The 25,850-nt window shown below is 46.3% G+C and overlaps 1 protein-coding gene across 6 annotated transcripts in view; it reads left to right on the forward strand.

Moving 5' to 3' along the window:
* Nucleotides 1-25,850, forward strand: part of FLI1 (Fli-1 proto-oncogene, ETS transcription factor) — a 120,642-nt gene that overhangs the window by 44,596 nt on the left and 50,196 nt on the right. For 5 of the 6 annotated variants that reach the window (XM_070623409.1, XM_070623412.1, XM_070623411.1 and 2 more), the window contains one exon: nucleotides 24,992-25,203. The exons of the other annotated variant lie outside the window; for it this stretch is intronic. In XM_070623409.1, the coding sequence (XP_070479510.1) occupies nucleotides 24,992-25,203 (212 nt within the window). The remainder of the gene's footprint in view (nucleotides 1-24,991; nucleotides 25,204-25,850) is intronic. 6 annotated transcript variants of the gene reach the window in all.

A 25,850-nucleotide genomic window follows, 5' to 3' on the forward strand; every position in this document is an offset into this window, starting at 1 on the left:
CAAAAAGGCGTAATGTCCCTCTTCCTTCTCAGGTGGAGTGATTAATTTTACAAGCAACTCAGGAGGCCCTGCGGAAAAGGCAGATGCCATGTCCTCTCCCAGTGAAAAAGTTCATAATAATCTGTGCAAAACAGCACCTTTGGATAAACACAATGTGGCTATATATACCCTTGGCCATTTCCTGTTGCTCTTGCAGCTTGTGCAGGCTCGAAGGTAGGGTGAGGCTGTGACCATAAGCCACACGGTGACATGTACATTAGTCGTGCCCTCTGCTTCCTGTGCTGCTGACAACCTGGGCTGGACCAGTTCAGCACGGCTGCGGCAGCTGCCCCAGGCAGGGAGCCCCTGAGGCCTGCCTGAGGGTGTCGGCGAGGCATGCTCTCATCTGCTCTGGGCACAGGTTGCCTAGCTGGAGATAGATGTCGCTGCAAAAAACACCAACGGGCCAGCATGCGTGTCTGTGTCTAACGGTCTGCTTGTGTAACTTTTGCACCACAAAACAAGAGGTCAAGTAAGAAAGAGTGGTTAACAAGTTGAGCAGTCCTTTTTCTGTTAAAGGGGCAGTGTCAGTAAAAAAACTTCCCTACTGAAGTTATATTAAAAATCATTTGGCAGAGCCCGAGAGTCGCAGCCATGTGCTAGAAACCCGCCATGCTAGATATGGTAACCACGATACGAACTTCAGAATCGCCTCTCATTTTAGGATTTCAAAATGCTTAGGTAGACATCTCATGGTGTAATTTTGGAGTGGCAAGTGGGACTCCCACTATACTGAACAGTGAAATTAAGGCACCAAAACATGCAGAGACTTGCCCAAAACCTATAGCAAGTTGGGAGAAGAGACTAGAATAAAATGGACGAGTACCCTCCTTTTTCCATCCAGTAAGCCAGTGACTGCCATATTATTCCTACACGTGCCTCTCCTCCTTCTCAGATAGGAGATCTTGGGTAGAACCTTGCGTTTTTAAAAAGCTTTTCAGGAAATTCTGATGTGCAGACAGAACCACTCTAAGTTTAAATCGTGTCAACTCTCATGTTCTACATGAATTGCTAAATTAAAACTCTGTAATTCACTCAAGCAACAGATATTTGTTGAGTGCTTACAGTCTGCCAAGCACGGTGCTAAGTCCTGAGTCCCCAGGAGAACAAGCTGGACCAGAGCCCCTGCCCTCATAGAGTTCAGTCTAGTGGGGAGAGACATAAGTCACACATTTGCACAAAGGAATATATAATTATAAATGTGGTATGTACGAATGAAGAAAAGGTTAAGAGTGCTCTGAGAAAGCTTAAGGCTGTATACAGTTTCCATTGTAGGATTCAAGGAAAGCCCCTCTGAAGCTATGATATTTACACGTAAATGATGAAGATGGGAGGAAGGAATATGCAACATTGCTTCCGGGGCATAACCAAAGCAAGTTATGATTATAAGAAGCAACCAATTACACAATAAGTGTAGTTACTCTCTTGTACTTGTGTGCATTTGTCTGTGCCCAGGGAACCACACCTCCTTCTCACAATGGTTTGGGTGGTTTATGGCAGGAAAAGAGAAGAAAAGTGAGATGTAGGGAGTTGGGTCCTCCAATGACTTGTGATAGAGGTTCTATTAGGGCATTTCATTGCTTCCAAAATGTGTCTGAGGGAGGTTCAAAGGTGCTTTATGTGAACAGGATTCTGTGTTCAAATCAGTGTGGGAAGCACTGTGTTACACAGACTACAGAGGCCTCTTTGCCTCAGGATTGATCTGAACCCAGCACGTGCTAATACACATCGGGAATCTCCAAGGGAAGTCAGGGGCAGTATAGTCTGTAGCATTTTCCAACAAATGTGATGGTGGAACAGTTTTTTTCACTGAGCATCTAACATAGCTTCTGAAACCTTTGTCCTCCTCAGACGCGCTCGGGGAGTGTGAAAAGTGTTGACTCATGGGCTCTGGCTCCTGAAAGTCAACCTCACTAGACCTGTAATGGTCCCTGGAAGCTTCGTGTTTACAACACCTCAGTGATTTTGATGCAGCAAGCCCAGGAACTTTGAGGAAAACAAGTAGGACTACTGTTCCTAGGGGTATCTCAGTAGCTCTACACATTTCCATCGTTCACGTTTTCTTGGCTTCTCCTTATTCCTTCCAACCTGGCTTATACTGAGTGAGCACAGCCAAGTTATTGGGCCAGCATAGATGGTGATGATGATGATAATAATAATAATAATATGCAAAGTGAGTTATAGACAGCAAAGCTGACCTTGGTCTAGAATCTGTTGGGTGTCACATGTTGAGCTACAAAGACCACATTTGTCATTTGAACTCAGTTGACAGGAACATCATGTGGGGTGTAAGATACTGTGCATTGAAAATTCCTGAAGCTGTGCAAATATAGGATCCAGCAGAATTTTTTCTGATGTGCCCATCTGTCTTTGTCTAATTGGCCATGTCTCTTTGGCTACCTCCCTTCCTTTCAGATGGAACAAAGGTATGCAGAAAGACACATCTTGATGCATTCATGTGCAAAGAAGTTTGTGTCTTTTGTTTTCTCTCCCTCTTGTCATGGCCTATCAGAATGAAAAAGGCTGAAGAAACTGGCTCTTTTCAGAGCAGCATCAGCTCCCACAAGCTCCTCCTATCTGGGTTGCAATCAGCATAGTGAGGAGAGCAGGGACAGAGCACATGATCGTGACCGGGCTTGCTGCTCAGATGCAAGAATTCAGATTACTATTACCTATGCCACAGCAGGCTCCCAGAGCTCCAAGCAGCTCCACCCCAGACAGAAAACCCCTTTGCAGTCGCACACTAAAATACTTAATGCCATTTGCCAGAGATTTGACTTGGTTAAAAGAAAGACAGGAGGTGGGAGGGAGGAGGTATAGAAAGGAAAATGTGAGAAAAAATCGTGTTCTGCACATTAAAGAGCCTGCCTTGTCCTTCTCAGAACATTCAACCAAACAGTTTAGAGAAGGCAGTACTTGTGCACGTGTGGAGACCAAGATCTTAGCAAAAGGCAGGTCTAAGGATGGCTTTTGTGCAAGAACACATCTATAGGTACACAATTTAACCTGTTTAAAAGTTGGGGATGATTGTGACTCAAACCGGGGTGAGAGGAAGAACTGTGTTACATTTCTTCACAGATAACTGCAGACTGATTGTGTTTGTCCTTCTGACCCATATGCTCCGTCTCTTGGCGTGTTTTGCTTGGTTTGCACTAATGTTCTGGCTGGTGGTCATTTGCTCTTGGTGGCCAGTTTCGCTTCCTGGTTTTGAGCAAATGGCAGTGAGGCCTGTTGCTTGGGCACGCTGTGTCACTGAAGGAAGTGTGCAGTTTTAAAATGTCAAAGCCAGCAGCCTCATGTCCAGTGCATGCCATCCATCAGCAAGTGTCTCTGGATCCCAAATGGGCCCACTGCAAGTTAAGGTGGTAACTAACAGAGAAAGATCTCGCCTTAAAACTGCCTATAATCTAACCAAGGGGCAAGATCAAACGGGAAAGAAAAATGGCATCAATCTGAAAAGATAAATGTACTTACTGCCACAGTGTTTGGGGGCATAGAATGCATCAGAGAAAGGGTGGCCCCGTGGAAAGTGCGGGTATCTGGAGTCCAGAGGGCTAGACTCTGTTCTTCTACTTACCAGCTTTGTGACCAGGAATGAGGTCTTAGCCTTTCAGAACCTTCCATTTTCCATCAGCAAAATGGGAGAGGGGAATAATACTACCTACTTGTCCAGTTTATTGTGGTGGTTAAATAAGATTATAGGTGTGGGAAGGCTCCTATTAAGATAAATGTCTTAAACTATAAAACAGTCTAAAACTCTCAGTTATTATGATGGCTATAAAAACAGTCTGGAGGAAAATCAGTCTAGAAAATGCATCTTCTGCCATTTCCATTAAAAAGAGACAGAGGGAAAGGGAGCTGAGTACAGGAATTAGACCAGCTCAGGACTTTGTTCTGGCCCCTCGCTGTATGCTTGTATTCCTCTACAAGAACTTAAAGGTAATCGTGGTTATCATTTGTATTGAAAGATTTAAGGTAACCTTATCATTTCTAAGATTTGGAGAAATCAGAGAAAATAACGTACTTCCTAAGATACCATTTGGTTTTAATATTCAGGGGGCTGACCTCCAATTTAGGAGAATATTGTGACTGTGGAGTTGGTATAATTCCTTGAGAGATCAGTTTGATGATAAAGAAATAATCATAGTGATTATCAGTTTTATTAGGCCTGTAGATAAATAGACAAATAAAAGGTAACTTTATGATATCTGTATGATTGTGATTTCCTAGGTAGTGGAGTGAACCAAGAGTCTGAGTTTGGCTGCATTTGGAGAATAGATTGTAAAGTGCTTATGAACTTCATAGGCCTTTCTGAGCCTTCCCCACTCCCATCTACCAGGTCCCCTTGAAAATTCATATGATTCTTGCAAACAGAAAATAGTATTAAGAATAAGATGTTTTTTAAATTTTCCTTCAAGCGTCTCATGTGCTGGTCTGAGAAATTGTTTAATCCAATTTTAAAGGGACCTTGGAAGGGATAGGACAAAGGACAATGGAAGCAAGCAGCTGGAATTGGGGAGTGGTTGATCCTTAAGTTTCCTAATACTAAAACCTCCATCTGGTATCCAGAAGACAAATCTCAGTTCCTCAGGCATCACCAATGAGGCCACCTATCTGGTTTAGCATTGAGACTTTCCTCCTTAAACCCTCACCCAACCCCACCAAACAGGAAATGCAAGCTACTTGAGCTGAACGTGCAACCACCCCCCAGGTACCCAGCCCCCACTCCACCCAGCATAAGTACATTGTTCTTTGCTTTCCATTCTGATGAGCTGTACACATCTATTTAATATATGCAGGGCAATCAGTTAGAAAAAGAAGACTTGGTAATAATTCTTACACTCAGGAAAAGTCCAAGGAAAGGGGTAATATGAATTAGTACTCTACAGCTTTTGATGGTGGGATTAGCCCTCTGGCTTCTGAAATCTTAAGATATGTACTTGTAGCAGGCTTGGCACACTTGAAATCCTAATTGTTGGTTTGATATCCCAAATCTGTTCTTCACTCGAGTAACTTTGATTGAGAATTTAGGAACCTGGAGAGGTTTCTTGAGACACACCCACCTCAGACACACCCAAAACATGCCAGGTACAGATAAAAATCTCCACTATTACTAAAACATCTAAAAACAGGAGCCTATGGCTAATCGTATACCAATAAACTGTGTTGTTTACTGTCTTTCCAAAGCAAATGTTCAGCAAATACTGTATATATGACCAAAAGAAAAGTAGAAGAAACAGTTATTTTTCTGATTCTAGAAAAGATAGATAACTATCACTGTCTACATGCATACTTTCTGCTATATTCTATTTGCATAAGTGAAATATTTATAGTGCAATATTTAGTGGTTTTCAAAATGCATTGTAATTTGTGGGTATCTGTGTGTGTGCAGGTGTGTGTGGGGGACCATGAAAAAGACTAAGACCTCTTGTCATTGGGAACAGGGCCTGACTCAGCACCCAGACCAGTCCAGCCCCGAGTCTGTGTCCTAAATGACGATACCAACCTGATTATAGTTCTGAACCTTCCTCCCCGTATGCCAAGCAAATATTTTCTAAAGGATCTGTAAGTGTATGTAAAAGAGTGTAGTTATCTTTCTGTGTTCAAGGGGCGTATTTCTCCAGTAGTTTAGCTCTTAAATGAACAGGGACCTCTGAAGACCCTTTTCAAACTGAATTTGTTGAATCCAGCTACCTACTGGATGATGTAGTGATGATGGTGTGGGTCCTCAGTGGGAGCCCAAGAAAGGCCTTCTGCTAAAGAACAGACAGAAGGAAAGGAGGCCTGGGGGCTGGACAGCTCCATCCCCTCACCTATAAAATGAAGGTATCCTCTCTGACCCACCTCCCAGGGTTATCTTCAGGGCCACACTAAATGGGAGCTAAAGCAACAGAATACGAAGCACGAAGTAAGGTATTCCTGAAAGATACCTGCATGATAGACACAAATGGGGCATGTTTACCATCTCTCCACATGGCTTCGCCACCCCTGAGCACTGGCTGTCTGCAGCATGGGGCTTCCCTCCAAGGTCAGCGAGTTCTACAACTCAAGTGAACCCTTGGCGTGAATCTCGTCCAGACCCTGGTCTCTAAACCATGAACTCGGCCATGAACAAGATGTTCCTTTTTTTACCGATCTTTTAAAATTGATTTTCAATGAAATAATAACACCATTACATTCTTATGAAAAATTCAAATAGAGGTAAAGTTAGAGCCCCTTGCCTCACACTTCCCATCCTAGAAGTGACCATTGAGGTTCCTAAGATAGATCATTTGAACAATAGATCACCTTTTCCCACAGGAAACTCTCTTTTAGGCTGAGTTCCAGTTACTTTTGCTGTACTGTTAATTGTGCGGTTTTTTATGGATGGTTTCCTTTCTATCCAACTGCAGATGGTCACTTGAGGCTTTTTATGATCCATAATATTGCGGACTTGGCAATCAGGAGCAGAATTGCTTAGTAAAAATTTGTGTGGAAATAACTCATTATCTTTATGGACATGAATAGCCATCAATAGTTCCCTGAGCTGAAGACTCCCATATCAGCACCACAGAACTTCAGAGCTGGGAGGGATACGTGTAGCCAGGTTCTACCATTGTGCTTTTCATCTTAGTCTTAACAAGTCATGTCAACATTTTACCCAAAACTGTCCTTGTGGTTGTACCATTTTTAGAGAATGTGTTTGTGGAGGAGCAAATACTCTCCATGCTACCCTCCTCTTCCCCACCCTTCTGTCTTAGGTGCCATCTTGTCTCACTCCTCATTTTACAGAAGGGAAACTCAGAGAAGTAATCCTTGCTTAAGACCTCAGAGCTAGTCATGGTGGAGCAGACACAGCTCTGGATCTCCTGTTCCGGTGCTCTTTCTACTCTCGCTACATCTTCGGCATGTGCTTCTTGCTAATATCCACTAAGATAATACCTTGCTAATATCATACTAAGAAAACAATGCACTGAAATATAGGGCCGCCAAGGCTCTGCCTTTCTTCTATTACTCACATGCTGCAAAGCTCAGAGCCCCCCGCTACCCCAGTTCAGCCACTGCCACCAAGCTTTCCAAACGCTTCCAGGTGGGATACCCAGGTTCAAGCCCATTCTTATTTCTGGGTATCTCCCAGCTGAGCCTCTGCATGGGATAGAACAAGCAGAACCCAGCTTTATGGGCAGCAAATCTGGCTTTTACTCCTGGCACCCCCACTTCAAGCTGTGTGACATTGGACAAATTACATAGCCTAACTCAGGCTCGGTTTCTTCACTTGTAAACCATCTGTCCTACCTTAGAAGGTAATCTTGAGGACTAGATAATGCAATGCCTAAAAGCACTTTGGAAAAGAAAATGCTATAGGCAGATTGTCATTGTTATCAATGTTTGGCTCATCCTCTTATGTCCAGGACTGAGAATATCTCCTCCATTAATGTCAGAACAAAGAAGTTGAACAAAACAAAGACCCAGGGTTGCATCTCTGCTCTGGAGTCCCGTGTGTCACAGTATCTATGTTGGGCTTTCCAGTGTGTAGACCGAAACAAAACAAAACAAAAAAGAAGAAGAAAAAGCAGCAGCAAATCCTGCTTGGTTTTGCATTTTCCCTTCTGTTTTCTGATTAGAGCTTCTACAGCCTGTGAGTGCAGAGAGAACCTCAAAAGATTGTGTTCGCTGCGGATAAGCACCAAACCCGATCTTTATCAGCACTTATCTCCTGCAAACTCACTCTCTGGAGGCTTCAAAGACGGGGGAGATCTCTCAGCCTGGTTCTGAGGAGAGGCAAGCTCCTGCAGGGCTTCAGCTGCAGGTGTGGCCCAAGAGCCCTTGCTCCATCCTTCGGAATATGGCTCTCTTGTTCCTCCCTGTGCAAAAGAAGGAAGCAGAAGGTTTACCCAATATTTGGGGATGGGTAGTGGGTAGAGGGAGCAGCAGAAGAAAAGGAGTATTTTGAAACAAGCCCAGAAAGGCTGAGAAAGGAGGTACAGTAGGGGAAGGGAAGACAGACAACCCACCTACCTACTGCACACCGCCCCCCCGCCGACCTCCACCCATCCCAGTCCCCAATCTGCCAAACAAGCCCATGGCACCTTCAAAAGATGTTTTCACTCCCTTCATCTGCTCCCAGCTCACCTTCCCCTACCTCCTTTGGGTGTGCCCACTACTCTCTATTAGATTGTTGGCAGAGTGGGACAGTGGGAGGGAGTGTGGTGGGAGGGAGAGAGGGGGAGCCGGCATTTTATTAGGCTGTTGAATTTGATTTATTAGGGGGGAAAAATCCTTCGCTTGCTTGCCACACAGGTTATTCTCAAAGTGAAAACTCTATTTTACTTTGAAAAAAAAAACCGGTGAAAGTGCCTAGAGTCATGAATGGAGCTCTTTGTTACCTTCCAGATCGACAAGACAGACTGTTTGGTTCATGTCTGTGCACTAGCAAAGAGTGCGGGGGCCTGGGAGACAGATGTGGCCTTAATTGCATGGAAATATTAGAAGATCGTTAAGCCATTTTGACAGGATTTTCCTCTGGCTGCAGGAGCAAAGGGCCACGTCTGAGCTGCATCAGGTCTGGCCAGACCCTCTGGCTGGGCCTCTTGTCCCCACGTGTGAGGGATACACGGGCCTTGAGTCATATGCGCTGATATTAGAAGGAAATAGATGCCTCCTTGCCATCAACTTCTGTGCATGTCTGTGCTCCGTAAGTGCAGAGAGTAATCTCCCCAGAAACCCTCTGACCCAGAGTGGGGGTTGGAAGAGAAGGTGTGTATTGAAATAAGTATTGGAAAATGTGTCTGCATACAACATGGAGGGAAAGTGATCAGATTATCTCCAGACTGAAAGGGGGTGCTCCATAAAGCTCTCGAGGGATCCACATAGGCCTGAAAGAATAAACCTGTTATCACAACAAATTACGGCATCTAAGACAACATCTTTTCCATCTATTCACTTTTCCCCTTGGATCTACATTTGGTGCTTACAGGAGTATGGCCCACTAGGAGTCCTGGAATTAAGTCCGAGAAATCCTTGAACAATGTTGGGTTGTGAAAGACCAAGGCCCCATCAATGTGGTTCACTGGGGTTCTCCTCGGCTGGCTGACAGGGTTCCACTGTCTTTTACCCCCTCCTCTGCCCTCCTTGCCTCAGTTAGTTTTCTGTGTGCTTAGAGAATGCAAATTTTTTAACCTTAGCCTAAATTAAAAATAATTAGGAAGATTAGTCTGCTGGGAGGGAAGGGGAAACCCCTCTAAAACTACAGGTGGGTAATCCCTTTGGGTTATAAGAGTAAGCGTTTTAGACCAATTCTTATCAGTTAGATGATACCATCAAACGTTGACAGCTGGGGCCTGGAGTGGGCTAGTATTGTATAGTCCTCTCTTCAGAGGGGTAAGGGAATCTGAAGCGTCCTAATGGTCATGGCCACTTCTTAGCCACTTCTTAGAGTTGGGCTGGTAGGTGATTGCTTAGACGATGTTTGGGCCACTGCCTGGGAGGGATCGGGACAAGGTGAACAGAATGGGAGGTGGAGAGAGGGAGAAAATGTGCAGCAGCAAAGATCCTGTTTTCATGCAAATGTTGTTGTTAACCCAGAGGGAAAAAGGGAAGGGCTACCAGGCGGAGTTGGCACGCCAGAGCCAGCAGGCTGTGCGTGCGAGTCAGAGTTGCTCCTCTTCTAAGGGCTGGATGTTTGAAAAGCACCGGTGACGTGTTACAGGGCCAAGAACGCACAATCTGTGAGCTCTGGTTTGAACTGCTGTCACCCTGCCCACTCAGACCTGGGCTCTGGGGCCTGAGCAAGCAGTTTGAGTTCCAGGCAGTCAGGATACGGGGCATCTTACTGCAGGATCTTACTGCTGCTTTTCCAGACCCCTCAAGGCTCAGGAGTGTTTTAGGACCTGCAGTGGGAGCCACAAGGTTTTACTGAATAGAGACAGTGCCCTTGCAAATCCCATAGGAATCAGCCTTCGAGAGTGGTGGTGGTGGTGAGCCGATGCCCCTTTTCCCTGCTGTTTGCTCTTTGGAGAATGGGATGAAATGTTTACCTGAGGTCCTAGCTGGCTATTTATGACCAGGAAAGTCCCTCGCAGTACATTTGTTGACAGTCAATGAAGTGTTGACGCCCTGCCCCTCAGCCACATTCCTGCTCAGTTCACTGCCTTCCCCCCTCGTCTGAAATCCCCCTGCCTTGGCAGTTGGTTGTGCCATCTCTCTTTACTTCACGTCCTGCCACCTCCTCATGAGGCAATAGGTCAGCTGCTTTATTGCTTTAGGAGATGCTACACTGGGTGGCTGGGGAAGCCATCGCCTCAGATTGTTTCATGAGCTCACAATAATATTAACAATGCAATGTCTTACACTTTCCAGAGTTCTTTTGCAGACCTTGTTCTCATTTCATTTAATCCTCACAATGTACCGTAACTCCCAACGTATTGAATTCAGGCTCTTCCTCCCTTCCCCCCTCTCCTTCCATTACCTTCCAGCCTGCGAGCAGAAGCCCTGATTACACAGCAGATCTGGAGCTGCTGCTGGCTTATCTGGGAGGTGCCCTCCTATTCACAATCCGCAAATGCCATTAAAACTCTGTAGGGTCATTTTTCCATTGACATATTCCTGACTTTTGTCACAGTGCCTTGTACATAGCACATGTCCAATAAATATTGTTAAATGAATGAATGCATCAATGAATGGATGCTTGTTCTGTGACAAATATGTTTCATGATCTCATAATGAGACAGGGCAGGTTAAAGAAATCCAAAGTGACCTTTGCATGGTTTGAGTAGCACGTAGTCTTGCCATCAAGCACAAGTGTCTAGAACTCATACTGGTCAGTATGGTCACCACTAGTAACGTGGCTGTTTAAGTTTAAATTAGCTAAAATTAAATTTGAAAAATTGAGTTCTTTAGTCACGCTAGCTACATTTCAAACACTCAATAGCCACACGTGGCTAGTGGCTTCTGCATTGCACAGTGCAGATTTGAGAACATTTCCTATCACAGAAATTTCTGTTGGACAGCAGTAGTCTAGAGAACCAAATTAAAGAGTTCAATTTCTTTCCATGTAAAAGAATAATAGGTTTAGATAAACTTTTGTTTCTTAATTCTGATTTTATTATAAGACAATGTTGAAGAGAATGCTTTTGTTATTCTTTTCCAGAGTCCTCAACACTTTTTAAAAATCATGCAGGCTGTTAGACCTGAAACCTTTCCTGGTTCAGGATTAGAAGAAGCAAGGTGACCACAAGGTTCCCCCAGGGGCAAACTGCTCCCCACAGTTTCCCGAAAAGGGTAGAGTTGGGAAGCTTGACATCATCGACTTGGGCCTTCTCATGAAAATCACCAAGCCCATAATGAACCCTGGAGGTGCCAATCATGCAGAGACCCAAACAGAAGCAGCAGTACAAGAACTTGACAACCTTTCACAGTGGATCCTGAAGGAAAGGGAACTAAGCAGGAAAAAGGAGCTGACAAGCTTTTTGATGAGGTTTTTGGATATCTCCTCAAGACATCCCACCTGGGAGACTAGTTTCCCATTTCCCATGAGTTTTTGGAATGTCAAGGATTAAGCCTCACTGCCACCATGGCACATGTCCTTGAGACAGACAGACAGGCGTGGCTCCCACTGGGCAAAGCTAGTACTTCCAGAAGCTTCCAAGAGTAGAACACTAAGTACCCTTTTTAGAGTAACTAAATCAGTCCCAAGTCCCTAGGAACTGTCGGTGCGTTTCAGCTGGGTTTTCTGTTCAAATAGTTTTACTGAGATTGACAAAGAAAATATCTCCATGTAATCCCACTGAGGTGTTTTCATTGGAAGGCCATGGCAGGACTTGTTCACAAAGTATCTGCTTTTCCTATAGATGAATGCCGAGAGACAGGAGGCTCAGTGCCAGACTGCCTAGGTTTGGCATTCAAGTCAAACAAGGATGAAGGCCAACCCAGTGGGCGACTGCTTTGAGGGTGGCTGCCAACCGAAAGACCAGCTGTGTACCGGAGATGGAGTTTGAGCGCCAAGATGAGCCGATGCTTGGCTTCTTGTGTATAGACCAGGCTGTCCTTGGTTCCCCTTACTTCTTCCTGGAAGGCAGAGCAAGGATGACAACTGATGGGCCTTAGGCACACTGAGATATCCGCGCTTACTCACAGATAGGGCAACCATGTAATGCATGCTCCAAACCGGGATAATGTTAAGAGTGAAAGGAGGCACAATTAAGCATTTTCTAGAACAATAGGCATAAACTGGGACTGTCCCAGGGAAATGGGGCTGTAGGATCACTCCACTAACAGATTTTAGGATTGAAGCACTGGAAGGGATCTTGCAGGTCATCTTGTTCAGTCCTTTTATGTTATAGGTAAAGACACAGGCCTAGAGAAATGAAGTGCTTTTCTTATATTAGAACTTGTGAATTATAGTAAGAAGATTAAACTCAGAGAGGGCTTACCATGTGACAGACATGAGTTAGAATACTATTATTATCACTATTTTACTGAAAAGGAAACTATGGCACAGAGAGATTAAAGAACTTGCCTAAGGTCACAGAACAAATGAGTGGTAAACACCAAATTCAGATCCTGGCAGTCTGACTCCAGGAGCAACATCTCAGTGGTGACGACACTCTGAGAGCAGGGACATAGTGGAGGGCTCTTCACAAATGGTCACTCAGTCCTCACACTAACCCTTTGAAGTAGGTTCCGTCGTTGTGCCCATTTTACGGATGAGAGAACCAAGGCGCTCCGTTAGGAAGTGTTAATAATGTCTACAGCAAACCACAAAGAAAATCCATCCTTGAGGGATTTATGATCCAGTTGGAGAGACAGAACATAAACCTATGAAAAACTACAATACAAGGCGGGAGTCAAATAAAAATAAAAGCAAGGTGACAAGGCAGTCTAGAATAAAGTGCCGGATCCGTGGGGGAGATAGAAAGTGCTACAGACTTTAGCAGAATGAGAGGTGACTGTGGTGGGCTGAAGGGGGCAGGGAACCTCCCCCGAGGAGGTGATGGAACTTGAGGTGTTCTGGAAGGTGCCCTTCCACCCATCTCCGGCCCCACCTCTTCCAGGACGCCTTCCTCTGCCCTATATACCCTTTGCCAAGCCTAATGCCAGACACGTAGTAGGTCCTCCATAAGAGTCTGGTGAATAAATGAGATTTGATGTGGCAGAGGAGATGAGAAAGGCAGTTCTATGCAGAGACAGCTTGATTGAGCAAAGGGAAAGCAAAGCTGATTTTCACATAGGTATTTGCAGACACCCAAAGAGCAATCAAGAAAAGTGTATTAAATAGATGTCTAAAGGTTAAGAGTGCTGGTGAGAAAGTGGTGGGAGGTCTCCTATGACAAGAAGAGAAACTATTTAAAAAAAAGCATTAACATGCAGGAGAAGGAGTAAGAGAGAGAGAGGGAATGGGAGCAGGATGCAGGAATAAGTGAAGAAGGCAGAAGGGAAAAATGAACCAAGGGTGCAAAAGGAATGGAGGAGCAGAATAAAATAAGCACAACAGTTAGGCAGAGATGGGGCTGGCTACTGAGCCAGCCCAGAAAATGGCTGGCACCCACCTCCTTCCATTACTCTGATCCTCAAAATTTTTGCCACCTGTCACTGTAACAATATGGTAACCATATGCCCTGGGGCCACAAAAGAACTAAACACCTTGGATAGAATGGTTCATCCAGATGTGAAAGTTGGAAATCCTGCACACTCAGGACTAGATGGGCATGAGGTCACCAAGTGTTGCACCTCAGGATGAATCATGGAAAGGAAACAGCCATTAAGAACCAGGAAATATGTTCAGGGGCTCCTCTTTCCCCAGTGCCCTGTGAGGAAATGAAATAAAATGGAGTTTCATGCTATGCTTTGTCTGTCCATTGAGTTGAAATGGCATTCTCCCTGGCTGGTGCCAGCCGGGGCTCAGACATTTCCCGATTTGTGCACATGAGATGGGACACCTGCTGTTGAGGCTGGTTTTGCTTTCGTCCTCCTGCCAGGGAGCTCCTTGGGTATAGGCGGAAAGAAGAGAGCAAAGGGCACCCCTGTGTGCATGTTTCCTCGTGGGCTTCCTGTTATTTTGAGGGCACTGGTTGCCGTGGAAACTGTCACATGAGGATATTGTCGGATAAGATCATAGCTTCTAGGAATAGGACCTCAAGTGGTTGTTGAGGGGGAGCCGTCAGTGGCTTCGTTTTTAAATTTGAACAAGAAATAGTCACTGGGTGTGTCTGGTTAAAAAAAAATGGACAAGGGGCCGGCTCCGTGGCCCAGTGGTTAAGTTCGCGCACTCCACTGCAGTGGCCCAGGGTTCAGATTCTGGGTGCAGACATGGCACCTCTCGTCAGGCCACGTTGAGGCGGCGTCCCACATCCCACAACTAGAAGGACCTGCAACTAAGATATACAGCTATGTACAGGCGGGGTTTGGGGCGATAAAGCAGAAAAAAAAAAAAAAAGATTGGCAGCAGTTGTTAGCCCAGGTGCCAATCTTTAAAAAAAAAAAATGGACAATCCTTAATGGGGTGCAAGGCTTAATGGAAGTTGCTCATAGCTGAGAGATACAACAGGAAGTCTGGCTGTTGGTAGAGGCACTGGCGGAGGAGGGAGCGTCTGTGTTTCCGTCATGCTCTGGGTTTTTTATCCATTAAAACAGTTATTGCACATCTACCAGGTGCCAGGAACTGTGCAAGCAACTGGGGATGAAAACAATGAAGAAGATTGACGTGGTTCTTCTCTTTGGGGTGCCTCTCGCAGCAGAACTCATCTTTGAGGAAAATGGATGGGAACGTTCCCATGACCTCAGGAGTCAAAGAAGTACCTAAGGGCACAGGCCACCTACACTTCCTCCTCTCTCCAAGGCCTACAAAAAATTGCAGAAGGTGTCATCTCCACCCCTGGTGGACAGTGTCTGCCCCCTGGGGGAATCCATTGTTTCAGATCTGAACTGCTTCACTCCCCCACTTCCCTTGGTCACTCAGAGTCCTCTCTTGTCACCATAGACCAGTTGAGATCCTCTTGGTCCAGCTATGAGGCCAGACCCATAAAGACCAAGCCCCAAAGGAAATTCTTAGAGCCCCTACTCTCAAGCAATCAGAAAGCACAGGAACTTTATCCTGGCTCCCAGGCTGTTCCATCTGTCACCCCTGCAGTGGGTGACATACAGACTCTATGAGGAAACACTGCAGCCACTCCCCATGGAGGATGATTCTTCTAAGTTTTCCACTCTCTGTAGTCAGGGCAGTGTGGCCATTCATCATCGTCAAAGAGGATTAAACATTCAGTAGAAGACAGTTAAAATTTTCCAGGAACCAAGAGGTTAGATAATTTGCCCAAAGTCACACAGCCAATAAAACTCAGCATTGCCCCAGCTGGTAGCCAGTGCGTTTTATTGGAACAGATTTCAAAACAGCACCCTATCGAGTGAAGAGAGCGATGAAGTGGTTTGCTTCCTTTGCCCTTCACCTTTTGACCCCTTCTGCTGCACTCATGGACCCTCTGTGGGAAAGAGGCTGCTCCCAGCGCATATCTTCAGTGATGTGCCACCACCTCTGCCGTCAGAAAACTGCTCTCCAGGTCAGGGAAATCACTCCAATATATAACCACCCATATGGCATGGGTGCCAGGGCACCAACTCCTTCTCTTGGAGCAGGGTCCCAGAGGACCTGCTGTGCCAATCATTGACCCTTTACTTTTCCCCAGGCCAAGAAGAGAAAGGAGGGGCTCAGAGAAGGAGCAATCCAGCCACCCATATGGGAGTACTCCAGTATTTTTGATAACTGGTACAGCCACCCCGATGAAATCAGGCAGAATACAGTCCCAATGCAAGTGATGAGCAGTGAAATAAATAGCAAACTGCTTCTGCTGGAGTATCTGGGTGACCTTCCAGGACGGGACCTTCCCCATGGCATCTGTGGTTTTGTTTTGATGGCTGACAGTTTCCATATCACCTTTCACACCAGCGAGGGCTTTATTTAACTCTTCCAGCCCTCAGAACCGGCTGAAGAATATGGGCTTGATTTCACAGAAGAGAACATGGATGCTTCCTAACCATAGCGAGCGAGCCTCAGCATCCCATCCTCATTCTGCCCTGTCCCTTCGGGCACAGATTGTTAAATGTAACGAATCCTACACAGTAGATCATTGTTGACCGTTTTGCTATCCCCACTGTCATTGGGGGAAAAGCATCTTGAAGTGTGGTTAGACCCATTGTAAAGAAACAGAAGTAAAGCATCCTGTAAAATTTTCCCTTCTTGGGGCTCCAACTAACCTTCCTTCCTCCTTCCTATTAGTTTCCGTATTTGGCACTTTTTTCTTTTCAGCAGTAAAATCATTTTCTGTGGGAGGAGAATTTAACTTTGATCTGTAGAGATGCCCTTTAAATGTGGTTATGGTCAAAAAAGTGACTGTGAAAACTCAAAGTCAACAGGCAAAGGCAAATACTCCCGGGAGACCTGGAGAAGCATCTAACAGAGAGCAAGATGAACAGAGCTGCAGCGCTGGATTCTGTCACATGGCATGCCTTTAGAGAACTGAGACCCTCTTCTCTGAACTCATTTAGGCTCAGCCCCTTAATTTATTAAACTCCATTAAATAAAGTAATGTCATCTGCAGAGGACTCCAATTCCCTCTTCTGGGAACTTGGCTGGCTGCCTTTCTCCGGGTCATCCATGGCAGAAGCCCCCTCCCCAGTAAGTGAAGATGAACTGACAGGGAGTGGGAGAGGGCACTGGGGAGAGAGATAAATTTCAATCAGATACTTTAGAAATCAGCTGAGAGTTCTGAGTTTCCATGACAGACCTGACCATGTGGCACAGCTTAGGACTAGAGTTAGCAAACCGGAAACAGTTTGGGGGACGGGCATAAGCTTTGCCTCGGGCCACCAGCTTGGAGATTCTCTAGGGGAGGGGCCTAAGGCAAGTACGGAGCCTCTTTAAGCCTCAGTTTCCTTTTCAATAATATGAAGATCCTAACTCACATCTTAAAAATGCTATACGAGGTAATGGTTATAAAAGTTCCTTGTAAGCTTCATGTTATCAAATAATACTTGTTCAATTTGTTGTAGTTTTTAAAAATGGTCCTTGCTTGGTTTTCTTTGTTTGTTTTCTGGTTGCTTGTCTGGCGGCCATTCCACTGTGTGGTGATCAGAGGAGTGAGGCCTTCCCGCTGAGATCGACTCCCCCTCACTGTGTGAACCTGGAGAGGTTATGCTTTGTGCCTCAGCTTCCCCATCTAGGCAGTGGGGAGGCCGGTTCCTTCCAACCAGTGCCAGTACCCACAGTGGAAAGGATACTCAGACAGTTGTGCTCTAGCTCCTTTGAATATGGGGTCTCTTGTTGCTGATCGAAGTGTCAGGAGAAGGTGCGGTGGCGGAACGTAAGATGTTCCACTATGGCTACATAAGAAATTACCCCAAAATCTAGTGGCGTAAAACAACCAATATGCTCATGAGTTCTGTCAACCTTTATCTGAAGGTTTGTCACTCCCAGTCTGGCAGTTGGTGCTGGCTGGTGGCCGGTGGCCTCAGTTCCTCTCTGCATGGGTCTCTCCATTTGGCTTCTCTGCTTGAGCCAGTTTGGGCTTCCTCCCAGAATGCTGACTGTTTCCAGGGACTAGTGGCCCAAGAGAGAATAAGAAGCAGGTGGAAGTCATGATTCCTTTTATCACCTAGCCTTGGAAGTCATGCAAGTTCACTCCTGCCACCTTCCATTTGTTGAGGCAGTCATACAGTCCCATCTAGGTTTGAGGGGAAGGGAAATAGGGGCTGCCTCTTGATAGGGAGCAGCAAAGACTGGAATCTTGCTTCGGCCGTTTGGGGCAAAGACAACCTGCCAGACACGAGCCAGGCAGCTCCACACTGTGCTCTGTGCTGAGGCACTTTCAGGGACTATTTGGTGACCGATGGATGTTTTCCACCGCCTGCCTTATCCAACTTTTCAAAGAATTTACCTTCTCTTCCCTTTTACCACCTGCCCTCAGTAGGATGGAAATAATGAGCAAGAATTGGGCACTTGGCTGGCAATCAGAGAAGAGGGAGAAGCAAAAGGCTTGAACTAACCAACAGTAGCCACCCTTTCTTGACATTTCAGATGTGACTGTGGTGAGAGCCCCCTCCCTGCCCCCAGCATTCCCACTGCTGCAAAGCCTGCTGGTTTCCAAAAGCAGAGGAGACAGAGGGCTTTGCTCCCTAGAGTCTTGTCTGCATTTTGTATGCTCTCTGTCTGGCAAGAGAAGGGACTCATGTCATTATGCAAAGAATGTAATAAAAAGCCAGGGCTAGGGTGCTCCCTGCAGTGACCCAGAGATTAGCTTTCCAGAGTCCTGGTCTGGGAGTCAAGTGGACCCACTGTGCAGGGGCAGCAGCCGGGAACTTGGTGTGGTTGCTTTTGGCCTCCCTTTTACTCGCCTGCAGCAAAGCTCATCAGCCAGAAACCTGTCCTTCCAAGATTCAGGGCAGCACAGGGGTAAGGAAGGGGATAGAAACGAAGTGGAATTAGCGCTTCTCTGGCTCCATGTCTTGGATCATTCTCTGTGCTAGACATAAAAACTCAGCCTAATTGTGAGGAGGAGCAAAGGCAAAGGGTCTCCCCTCGGCGATGGCGTCTGGGGCTTCTCCCCCTCGAACTCCATTTGGCTCATAATAAGGATCCTTCCTGCACACTGGACAGTGGCAGAACTGTCTTTCCTGTATTCCTGAATAGAATGAGGACGTCCTCAGGGCACCCTCTTCAGCCTTTTCTTGCTCCTCTGGAGGCGTTTCCATCTCTGCTTCAGCTAAGCTGTTTGGAGATGCAATTCTTCGCTCATCATTAATATCAGCCAGGCCATCATGTGGCAATGCTCTGACCACATCCCCCTATCATTCAACAGACGTGCACATGGAAAATAACATTTGACTTAATCTATGGAAAAATAAATGTTGGAAGATACATCTGCTAATATTAAAAAAGAAAGAAAGAAAAAATATATATGACAAATTCCAAAATAAGTGAAGTTTTTTTAATTAATGAATTCACAGACATACACATGGCATTCTTTTGATACTACGTGCATGATGTATGAACAGCAATATGAGTAGGTGCTAGCCACATGATATTTTGATTATCTCTCCTCCTCTCATCTGCACGGTTATTTAACAGAGCCTTATCTATGCCACCTAGAGGCCCGAAGTCAGAAGCCAGAAAGATGGAGAGGACTGAGGCTGCAGTGGAACACTGTCGTGGTTTGAAAAGGAAGAGTGGAAACACAGATTAGCAAAGTAGCCTTTGTTCTCTAGAAGCCCAGGGAATTCACATTTCAAAATCTAACTATTACCTCCAAGCCTGCTAATTTTGAACCTTAGGCAACCTTGGTTACTTTTAGGTAACCAACACAGGGAAGAAGGAAGTATCTTTCTGGCTTTATCTGCCCCCTACCCGCATCTCCAACTCAAAGGTTCCTGCACCATCTCTCACCTTTGGGCTTCTTTTAAAACTTTTTTTAAAAATTTGGGTATTTAGTATGTCCGAGGAACTTTAGGCACTTGATTTAGGTCCTTCACTTGGATTATGTCACCAGGTGAGGGACTGTCGCTATCCCCTTTCTTCAGATGAGGAAACAAAGTGCACAGAGTACAGATAAATTGCACTAGATGATGCCCTAATGAGCAACCGATGGAGCTTGGATTGGAGCTCAGATCTCTCTGACTCCAAAGATGGTGCTCAAAGTTACCATAAACCCAAGAGTTACCCTCATTTATAGTTCAATTGGGAGGTGAATGGTGGTGGGGAAGCACCAGGCAGCAGGCCTGGATTTGAATCCCAGATCATACTCATTTGCTGTGTGACCTGAGCAAGCTATTTCACTTCTCTGAATATCTGTTTTCTCATCTGAATAAATAGGGGTGATAATAGTACATCCCTCATAGAATTGCTGGGAGGATTAATTTAGATTACTCATGTAAACAGTGTTTGCCCTTAATAATTGCTTTGATAATTGCCTGCTACTTTGATCTATTTTCTATAATGAGAACACTGGATATTTTAAATGATGTGTTAAAGGCACCTTATCCAAATTGGGCAAGAAGGAGAGTCTCATACCCACACAAGTGCCTCATTAGCTGTGTTCCTCTGCTGGCCCCCTGGACCAGCAGGGGATCAAGGGAAGGAAGGCTGACATAGTTTGGTCAGCATTTTTACAAGCAAATATGGCCATCCACTTAGCTCGACCTCAAACTGCCACTCCAAGTAGTTGTCCTTGCCTGAGCTCTCTGGTAAACAGGTCAAGTGGAGTACTCATGTGCCAGGACCTCGTGCCTCCCTCTGAGTCTAGGACTCAGTGGCTGAGGGCCCAGAGCATCCTGAATTACAGGCCTAGCCTTTCCAAGATTCAGCAGAGCAGAGGAAGAGAGCTTCTCAGAATCCAATTACTAAGCCAACTCAGGGCTTCCTCTCACAGTGACAGTCACTAGGGCAAGGAGTAACCCCAGACCTGAACACCACACAGGACTAGGGAGCCCACACCTTCTGTCTTTCCTACTGTGAAGTCAATTTTTACGTAGCACATGCTAAAACAACCTGGACTCAACAAGTCTTTAAAAGAACAACTTACCTTCTCCGAATGCAAAGATCAGTGTAGCGTCCAAAGTCAATAGAAGCGAAATCATTGAAAACTGAAGGAATTTAGTCACTCTGAGAATAGTTAGTGAATTTTTATGCTGTTCTTTCTATATCCAGTCTATCAACCCAAAGTGAAATACTTAATTCCTCAGTGAAAAGTTCTTGAACACCAACAATGTACTCATTCCTGTATAGAGCTTTAAGTACAAGTCAGAGTTTTATGTTTAAACTTTAAAAAGTTTGAAGAATTTAAGTAAAATTAAACAGCTTTATAAGACATATATAAAATAACAATAGTACACATGAAACAAGCTACACAGTATGTAATTGAAATGCCTATCAGCTCAACAGCTGCTCCCCTGCTAAACACAGCAGCTTGGTGCCTACACCCTTATCATGTGAGTCCCCAGCGGTGACATGATGCTCTCACACAGGTCTGTCAGCTGCAGTGCCCCGGAGCCATGCTCCACATTTGCCTTTTCCTGCCCTAGGCATGTCTCTCCTCATTGTGCCTGCTGCCCACACAACAGTCTGGAGAAGGGTCCCACTGCCACTGCCCATCAAAAAGATGCCATGTACTTGCCAAAGGTGTGATCTTGGGATGCTCCCAAAGCTTTCCGCCTGGAATGGCAGAAGGGGTGCTATTTCCTTGCAGAGGCAGTGAGCCCATTCTCCCTAATTCTAATTTTTTACCAGGGTCCCAAATCAGCTTGTTTGGGGCCTAGTCTCCCCAAATCTATTATTCCTACTTGGTGACCCTCATCTCCCTTCCCTCGTCCATATTAGCTTTTCTAATTCAGTCCAGCAGGCCAGAGAGGAAATCCTTTTCCTTTATCTCTTCTCTCTTCCCAGCCTCCCCCCACCACCAATTCTTTTCTCCATACTGTTATAGAAAAACAAATCCCTTTGCCTATCGATGATTGCAAACAGAAAAGAGTGTGTATGTGTGCACGCGCACATGTGTATGTGTGTGTGTGTACCTATGCAGTATTCTCACCAGGCTTTAGAAACTCCAATAAGTCAGAGGGCATTATCAGGGAAGGTTTCACGGAGTAAGGAGAATCCCCTTTACCTTACAAAATGGGAAGGTGGACGTGCGTCCAGGTGAAAGGGTACAGGAAGGATGCTTCCAGCAAGGACTACAGCCTCTCCGACACAAAGCGTATGTGAGTAGGGCTCGTTCCGAGGATCCTTGGAAGGAGCTGCAGTAGGGGAAGTCAGGAAACGTAAGGATGGACAGCTGGGGCCAATGGGAGTTCTTGGTAAACAAGCAGATGAGACTAGATTTGCTGTGGTTGCTATCAAGCGAGCTGGAGGAGGGATTCGAGCAGAGGTTGTGACAGGATGGCAATGGTGTTTACAACTTTCAAGGGAGCTCGATCTGACCAGGGAATGTGCAAGGTGGACTGAATGAGGGAAGAGTGTGGAGGTATGGAGCCATAGAGGAAAGAGTCTGAAAGAGAAATGCAGTGGGAAGGCTCGTGCCGGGCCCCCTGCACAGACTGGATCAACAGGCGGAGCTAGAGGTCTTCTGGAGTAAATCAGGTTCTCTCCTCCTGTGATGCTGCCTCTTGACTGAAGTTCCCTTTGACTGTGGCCTATATTCTAAAGGAAACTTCTATTCCAAAATGGGTTCAAACAAGTTTTGTACCCTTTACCCCATCTACACTTTGTCCTGTAAATTATTTTTTCTCATTTCCTTAAGAAGTCTCTCCACAATCTGCTTCTAGAAACCCTGCGGGGTTCTTATCTGTCTCTGTTGCAACCTGTTGCTTTGAACCTTGGTTTTGCCATCTGCTAGACCCCCTGGACTTGGCAATCCTGCCTTCTCTTGCATCCTAGACTACCCTCTTTGGGGATAATGATGGTAGGGATCTTTTGCCCTTCACCAGAGCACTGCTATCCTCTGCCCTGTCCCCCAGGCCTCCTTGCCTCAGTTAGTCTGTCATCTTCTCCCCTAGCCTAGAGGAAGGGGGATGGAAGAAATTCTTTAATTGGAAACATCAAGATTTGTGCACAATCAAGCAAGCTATGTAAGCAACGCTTCATAGCCAAAGATAATACCCGATTCCTTAAATGTAGTCTCTTTTTGTAGCAGAACTGATGAATGTTCTTTATCTTTATCAACAAAGGGGCATTTATGGGTCCTAAGTGGTAATACATCTCTGCTCCAAGTGTAGAACCCCAGGAATTTCATGGCCTCAGACTTAGCCCCCTGGAAGATACAACGTCATACTTTTCAACTTGGAACCATAATACTGTGTGCCTGGATGACAGTTCAAAACTGGTTGGGGATGTGGAGCCAGGGCTGATCCCTAACTGAAATGGGGAATGGATATAATAACCTAAAGACAAATGGTTCCAAGAAGCACAGCTTTTCTTTGAGCGTGACACAAGGTCAGCAGGTGAAAAATGAAGAAGGATCCAGCAGATTTTAGGTCTGAATCAAAGGACACCCACTTGGCTGAGAGATGTGAGCCTTTCAATATTGTGCAGGCAGCTGAGCTCTGAAACTGCCATCTCTGGCCATATCTATACTATACATAAGCCTTCTGGTGCAGGAGCAGACTTCCTGGAGTATGTTCCAGTAATGCCTCCCTGATCCCAGCCGGAAATAGCCCCAGAAGAGCCTTTTTCTTTGAAGTGTGGCTGTCCTCCTGCTGGGGTTAAGAATGGCCCTGGGAGAAAGGGTGACAGTTAGCTGGTGGAGCAGATTATAATTTTACAGCTATAGAGAGGGCTTAAGTAAAGCTGGTGTATTAGGGCCAGAACAAAATACCACAGGCTGGGTGGCTTAAGCAACAGAAATTTCTTTTCTCACAGTTCTGGAGGCTGGAAGTCTAAGATCAGGGAGCCAGCAGGTCCTGATGCCTCTCCCTGGCCTGCAGGTGGCTGTCCTCTCGCTGCCTCTCCCGTGGTTTTCCCTCTGTGCATTCACATCCCTGGTGTCTCTCTCTGTGTCCAAATATCTTCCTCTTATTAGGACATGAGTCACAGGGGATTGAGGCCCACCCTAGGGGCCTCATTTCAACTTAATCACCTCCTTAAAGGCCTTATCTCTGAAAACAGATTCTGAGGTTCTGGGGTTATGGCTTCAACATATGAACTTTAAGGGAACAATTTAGCCCCTAGCAGGTGGCCTAAGAGAACCTTTACTTGAACACTAGCAATCATCGTAGCTAATAGTATTGGGTGTCACTCTGTGCCAGAGACTGTTCTAAGCATGTTCCATGTATTAGTCCTTCTCCTCTGCACAATTATAGATTGTATAATTATAGGTTCTATAGATTATAAATTAATTCTAGATTACTACCTTCTTTTCTGAAAAGTGGTCAACTTAATTTGGTGGAATTACGTGATATGGTAAACATCACGCTCCAGTCTGTGACCTGGGGTCCCTGTGATTGATGTGACTTGGAATAATGGGGAATCTTGTCATGCTCTGGTTGGTAGAAGATCTCTGGAAAGCGCAAGGCTTCCATCTCAACCTGTGATCCCCACAAGCTAAACCTGGTCAGGGGATGGGCAAGCATGAGCGAGGAGACAACAATCTCTTTCACAGGGTCTTCCCCTGACTCCCCCTACCACATAGCCGAGATTCCGCCACCATTCTTAGGCAGCCTAAATCATCAGATTTAAGACTGGAAACTGTCATTTCAAGGAGTCAGGCAAGAAAGCATGAGCACTCTGTCTGGGGGAGACAGGAGGCCCTCCTCCGAATGGTGGATGTATAAGATGCAACAGCCCCTCCTCGAGAACCCCTAAGCAATTGCTGCGCATGTCTTACAAGCTGGACACCTGTACCGAATCTTCTCATTTAAGCCACCTATCAACTCTGAAAGAGCAATTCTTGCTCCTGTTTACAGATAAGGAAACCGAAATTAGAGGGGGCCACAGCCCTGGGCCCCACCCTTCCCTTGTGTGACCTTGAGTTAGATCTCACCCTGTCTGGGTGGGTCTCACTGGCCTCACCTATAAAATAAATGCTGTCTTGAATCCCCTCAAGCCTGACTGCTGCACGCAGCTCGTGAGAGGCAGTGCTGCTTCTGCCTGAAAGAGCCCGCCGCTCAAGCAGTGCCCCAACACTAGTGTGCACGCTGCGTCAACACCCTTCTTAGCCTCCTGCTCCCCACCCTCCCTTCTGGGGGTCGCAGCCTACAGACCCGTCAAATGAACACACTCCCGTAGGTCCCCCATCCCCACTCCACTCCCTCCTCACTGAGGGTAACCTGCAAAGAACCCATCAAGTTTGCATAAGGGTAAGGGTGTGAGTCTATCAGCAGTCCGGACAAGCTGCCTGGAGCAGCCCTGGGCCACCCTGCCAGCTCAGAGCGAGAGTGCCACTTGTCTGAGTGACGAAGAGTGACACTGGGCTTTCTGTCTCCTTCTCTGGTCCTGCAGGAGGCTCTGTCGGTGGTGAGCGACGACCAGTCCCTCTTCGACTCCGCATACGGAGCAGCGGCCCATCTCCCCAAGGCCGACATGACCGCCTCAGGGAGTCCTGACTACGGCCAGCCCCACAAAATCAACCCCCTCCCACCGCAGCAGGAGTGGATTAGTCAGCCGGTGAGGGTCAACGTCAAGCGCGAGTACGACCACATGAATGGGTCCAGGTAAGCCCGCCAGGCCTGTGCGGCTCTGAGGCTCCGGGGCTGTGGAGGCTCAGCTGCTTGCTCCCTGGGTGACGAGCCTGACAGAGCTGACCTAAGTGGCGGCACTTAGGGTGTCTGCAGCAGACGGGGCTCTGGTGCTTGACCAGGGAGCCTGAATCAGTCCAGAGAGAGATGAGGCAAGAAAGGACTACAACACCAAGGGCTGGGACAGTGCAGGGGTGGGAAGCCCACTGGCTCTGGGCCCCAGTGCAGCCCTCAGAGGCCAGGTTAGAGTCAGGCCTATGATGCTAGGCACGTACTTATGGAATACCTATTTTGTGTCAGGCCCAAGTACAGCCTCTCTTGGGGATAACTCAGCCATAAGATGCCCTTCCCTGTCCTGAAGTACTTGACCTCTCTGGGTGGGCCTCAGCAGAGCAAGAGGACTGAGTCACTCAGAGAGTGAAAGTCCAGAAGTGACGACAAAGGTGAATGCCTCTAAAGGCTCACGGTGAGGGAGGACACCTCGCTCTGGGAAAATGTGTTTGAAGTTGGTGGTGGCCAGGGCAGGTAAGCTTTGTTTGTAGAAATGGAGGGAGGAGAGACAAGTCACCGAGGCAGGAGGAGCAGGCCTGGTGCACACGGAGCCCAGGTTCTGGTCCCGGCTC

The sequence above is a fragment of the Equus przewalskii genome, chromosome 6 (assembly GCF_037783145.1).
Source record: "Equus przewalskii isolate Varuska chromosome 6, EquPr2, whole genome shotgun sequence".
Classification (NCBI taxonomy): Eukaryota; Metazoa; Chordata; class Mammalia; order Perissodactyla; family Equidae; genus Equus; species Equus przewalskii.